General features: G+C 47.5%; 1 protein-coding gene across 1 annotated transcript; it reads right to left on the bottom strand.

Moving 5' to 3' along the window:
* Positions 1-252: 252 nt before the first annotated feature.
* LOC126492142 (WD repeat-containing protein 62-like) lies at positions 253-3,347 on the bottom strand. Its single transcript, XM_050128302.1, has 2 exons — positions 1,847-3,347; positions 253-785 (listed from the first exon to the last, which is right to left on the bottom strand). The coding sequence occupies exons 1-2, from the start codon at positions 1,892-1,894 to the stop codon at positions 498-500; spliced, it is 336 nt and encodes a 111-aa protein (XP_049984259.1). The 5' UTR covers positions 1,895-3,347; the 3' UTR covers positions 253-497.
* Between the last annotated feature and the right edge of the window lie 1,488 nt (positions 3,348-4,835).

Here is a 4,835-nt window from a genome sequence, read left to right as displayed (position 1 = left end):
TGTCTGAAAATCACACCAGGGCTGGAGAGACGGCTCAGCAGTTAGTACTGGCTGCTCTCCAGAGGACCTGAGTTTGGTTCCTAACACCCACGTTGGATGGCTCACAACTACTTGTAACTTCAGCTCCAGGGGAACTGACATCCCTTTAGTCTCTTCTGAGGGGACACACTTACACAACACACACAAACAAAAAATAAAACCTAAAACCAAAACCAACAAAATAAAAGCAATGAACAACTTTGGTGGGGACCTTCTCTGCTCTACCCCACTGAACCCACTCAGTGCACCCATCCCCTGCAGCTGGCCTCTCCCACTGACATTTCAGCATCAGTGCCCATGGCTGTGAGAGTGTTTCATAAATCTCCCTGGCCAGGGAGGAGGCCATTCCATATGGCTGCTGAGGTCCTGGCAGTTACTGTGACCTCAGGCCTTGAGGAAGCCCATCCCAGCTGAAGTCTTGGGGTGCTGCTGGCAACTGGATTACTACTCATGGTCCCCTATTCCCAACAAGCAGCTGAGGTGCCAAGACCAGGACTCCTCCCCAGTGCCCTGAGACCCCCAGCTGGGGCCAGGAGGTGAACACTAGCCACCACCAGGGCCACTTGCCTCAGATTTCCACTGCGGTCGCCTGAAGCCAAGTGCTGGCCATCAGGACTGACCTGCATGACTCGGACCCCAGCTTTCACATCCATGGGTGTCCCGTTCTCATTGCCCCGGTCTGGGAAGTGAGACACGTCCTGCAGGTGCTGAATGTCATTATCCACATATACCACCTTCAGCAGGGTCTGTGGGAAGAGAGGCTAAGGTCAGCATTGCAAGGAGCTCACAGCACCTCTGAGTTCAGTGCATCCCGTGGCATGGACCTTACTGAGGAACAACCCAAGCACTGGGATTACAGGCATGTGACACTACACCTGGCAAGCTTTAATTTTTAATCATGCAGAAGACAGTGCTATTGGCTGGCGAGGGAAAGTAACAAAGGAGCGGTTTCCATGCTCCTCCTGCACCACAGGCCTGCATTACTGCTGCCATACTGACCTTTGACGGTTTTCCCAGTCACCAAGTTTGGTGTTACCCCGGGGCCTTTGCACAGGTTATTCCAGGTATGGCACCTGTCCCCTCCTTTGTTTACCCCATCCCTCCATACTAGGGCTGATGTGCTCCTTCCAGAGGAAGCTGCTGCCGCCGATCACGCTCTTGGGACAGTATGGGCAGGGCCATGTGCTAACAGCATCCTGTTGTTTTCTTCCACAGTGCTTCTTGCACTGGTGCTTGCACACGACTGGAAGTTACTGCACCCCTGTCTGTCTCCCACTAGACTTGGAGGTGCCACAGAGGCAGAAGGGGGTTTTAGCATGAAGTACAATAAACAGAGTGATTCAGCTCTCAGCAACCCAGAAAAGCTCCCTTGCTGGCCTAGCAGCACTGACCAAAATGTCTTCAGCAAACTGTTTCTCCTGAGCCTCCAGCAGGCCTCTCCCTGGGCTCCTGCTAGCATACCAGCCGAGGTTCCCTGTGTGACAGCTACTGAGGTGAGGCATGCCACTGCCTGGCTCTGCCTACTGTACTCTCCCTGAGTTGTGACTCAAGGCTTGGAGACAAGGTCATCTCCAGTGAAGGTGCTAGACTGCCTGAAGTGGACATGCACGCACACAGCAGAAGTTAGGTGGAAAAGAAAGAAGACGACTCATGCCACCCACCACAGAAAGGGAGGGAGGAACAGAGAGAAACAAGAAAGAGTGCCCCGTCTCAGTTCCTGGTTCCTGCCCCCAGGGAAACCTAACATCTTGTTCCACGAGGAAGGCTTCACTGCTCCTAGAAACCGGATTACAATGGAACAACTCACATCGCTGAAGATGTTTTTCTGCCACTGAGCATCAGAGCTGCTACCCATATTCCAGAAGCGGATGGTGTTGTCTGAGGAACAAGTCAGAAAAGACCCGGACGGCAGACAAGCTCTCTGATCTTCAAACTCTGGATACACCTACAGTCCCAGAGAATAAAGCAACACTGAACGATGGACGATGATGATGGTGATGATGTACTGCTGCACGTGGACAAAAGAACTAAGATAAAGCTTGAAATGGTGGTGGACTATGCCTGTAATCCCGGCAGTTGGGAGTTGCGGCAGGCAAATCTGAGTTTAGGGCCAGCCTGGTCTACAGAGTGAAGTGCAGAACAGCCAGGGCTACACAGAGAAACCCTGTTTTGGGGGGAAAATACCAAGAAAAAAAGAGAGAAAAAACATTTTGAGGACTACTTAACAAGACCTTGCCTCAAAAGAACAAGCCAGGAGCAATGGTGAAAGGCAGCACCTGGGAGGCAGAAGCAGATGTCTCTCCCTGAGTTCAAGACCAGCTAAGGCTACACAGTGGACCCTGTCCAAAAAATGTGTGTGTTTCCCAGACAGAAATAAAAAGTAGAAAAAAAAAGAAACAGAAAATATGACCATTTTCAGAATTGAATGATTGCTGCCCTCTAACTCTGGTATATATGATGTGGAAAAACATAACTAATAGGACATTCTCATGCTATAACTCCCTGTGCCTCTGACACCTAGGAGCCATTGGTGCCCTGAATGAGTTAGCAATTAGCAGGATGGGGTCCATCAGTGGCAGGGTACTTGAGTAGTATGGATAAAGCCCTGGGTTCAGTCCTCAGTAGCAAAAATGAAAGCAAAATCTAAACAACAACAACAGAAATACCCGTGCCAGTTCCCACTGGAAAAATAAACAAGGGTTTCAAAAAATGGCTGGGTCCAGGTCTGGACAATAAATGTACAAGATGAAGATGAAGCATCTTGGCATCCACCAGCAAGGTGCTACCAAAGACTACCAGGGCTGTTTCCAACCCCAGAAGCCAACTTCAAGAAACTCCTATTAGCTGGGAATGAACAAGTTGAACTGCAACAATGTTAATGGTGGGAGACAAAAGCATATCTGAAATATTAAAACATATGGGTTATGTAAGGCTATGAACCAAAGCTACCAGGTATGTTCAGCAGGCAGAGAATCGATTGGTTGTCTAGGAAAAGGGCAAGCAGAGGGAAAGATCAAGCATCATTTAGCCATCACTGGATGAAGTGTACCCAGTGCCCAAATAGTACAGAAAGAGAAGGTACTCATTAATGTGAGTGGGCCAACTAATCAGAGAACTGACAGCATAATATTATCCCATAGTGAACCCCTCAAACACATATGGATTTGGGGGCTGGAGAGATGGCTCAGAGGCTAAGAGCACTGGCTGCTCTTCCAGAGGTCTTGAGTTCAATTCCCAGCAACCACACGGTGGCTCACAACTGTCTATGAGAGCTGGTGTTGTCTTCTGGCCTGCAGGCATACCTGTAGGCAGAACACTGTATGAATAGTAAGTCTTAAAAAAAAAAAAAAGAGTCGCGGGGGTGGTGGCACACGCCCTTAATCCCAGCACTTGGGAGGCAGAGGCAGGAGGATCTCTGTGAGTTCGAGACCAGCCTGGTCTACAAGAGCTAGTTCCAGGACAGGCTCCAAAANTTTATTTTTAACTCTCTCTCCCTCTCTCTCTCTCTCTCTCTCTCTCTCTCTCTCTCTCTCTCTCTGTGTGTGTGTGTGTGTGTGTGTGTGTGTGTACACATGTGTGCAGGTACTCACGGAGGCCAGAAATTGATGTTGGATCTCCTGAAGCTAGAGTATAGGTGGTCACATGCCACTTCACATGGGTACTGAGAAACAATTCCAAACCACTGGAAAAGTAGCACATTGTCTTAACTACTCAATCATGTCTTAAGCCCCTTCTTCGTTGTTTTGTTTTTATTACTTGGTCTTGAAAAAGATGAGGAGATGCTAGGTTAAAGGTTGGAGTGGAGCTATGGATACAGCTTCAGGCATATATTTCTCTCTCTGTAACAAAATACCTTAGTTAAACAGCTTATGAGGAGGAAGGGTTTATTTTTTGTTCTAATTCATAAGATCAGGCTCATGGTTGGCCCTGTTGCTTCTGGCTCTTTGCTGAAATGATTCACCATAGCAGGAAATGTGTGGTAGAACCAGCTGTTCACTTCATGACAGCCAAGAAACAAAGAAAAGCCTGAATCTCTTTCACCAATATACCCTTCCCACCGCATGATGCAAGACTTAACTTCCTCCCATTATGCCCCACCTCTTAAAGGTTCCACGACCTTCTAATAACCAGACAAGCTGATGACCCAACCTTCAACATACAGGCTTTGGGGCAAACTTATCCAAGTCATGGCAAGTAGAAAAGTAAATATCCTATGAAGAGAGAAGCTCTAGAAAATTTCAATCAACTGATTACACATATCCTAAGCTCTCAGCATATAGCTACAATCCTGTATAAGCTTAAGGCATTTCCACAAGATACCAACTCTCTACATAACAGAGGATGTCTTTCCAAACCAATTACTTTAAAGATTTGTTTGTTTATTTATGACTTTCTATGTATGGGCATTTGCCTACATATGTCATGTACTAGCTGCACTACCTATACGCCTGGTGCTCATGGAGGTCTAAAGAAGTTATGGGATCCCCTGGAGCTAGAACTATAGGTGATTGTGGGTCTCTGTGTGGGTTGCAGAAATAGATCCCAGGTATTTTACAATAGCAGAAAGCACTCTTCACAGCAAAGTACCCACCACTTCAAGCAGTGAAATTTTGATAAGCACACAGCCTCTTGTAATGGTTCTCATCTTAATGCCGCTTTACAGCTCCCAAGGTCTCTTCACACATGGAGGTCATACACAATCATCCAAAGGCAATTTTCCCAAGCATCCATATTTCCCTGCCACTCTGCAATCGCCTTGCTTCTAGGCATTTTGCTGCATCCCACTGCTTTTGTAG

This window comes from Alexandromys fortis, unplaced genomic scaffold (assembly GCF_014885135.2).
Source record: "Alexandromys fortis isolate MF-2015 unplaced genomic scaffold, M_Fortis_MF-2015_v1.1 scaffold_289, whole genome shotgun sequence".
NCBI classification, from domain to species: domain Eukaryota; kingdom Metazoa; phylum Chordata; class Mammalia; order Rodentia; family Cricetidae; genus Alexandromys; species Alexandromys fortis.
The sequence above is the reverse complement of the archived record's forward strand: the minus strand, read 5'-3'. Positions and strand labels throughout refer to the sequence as shown.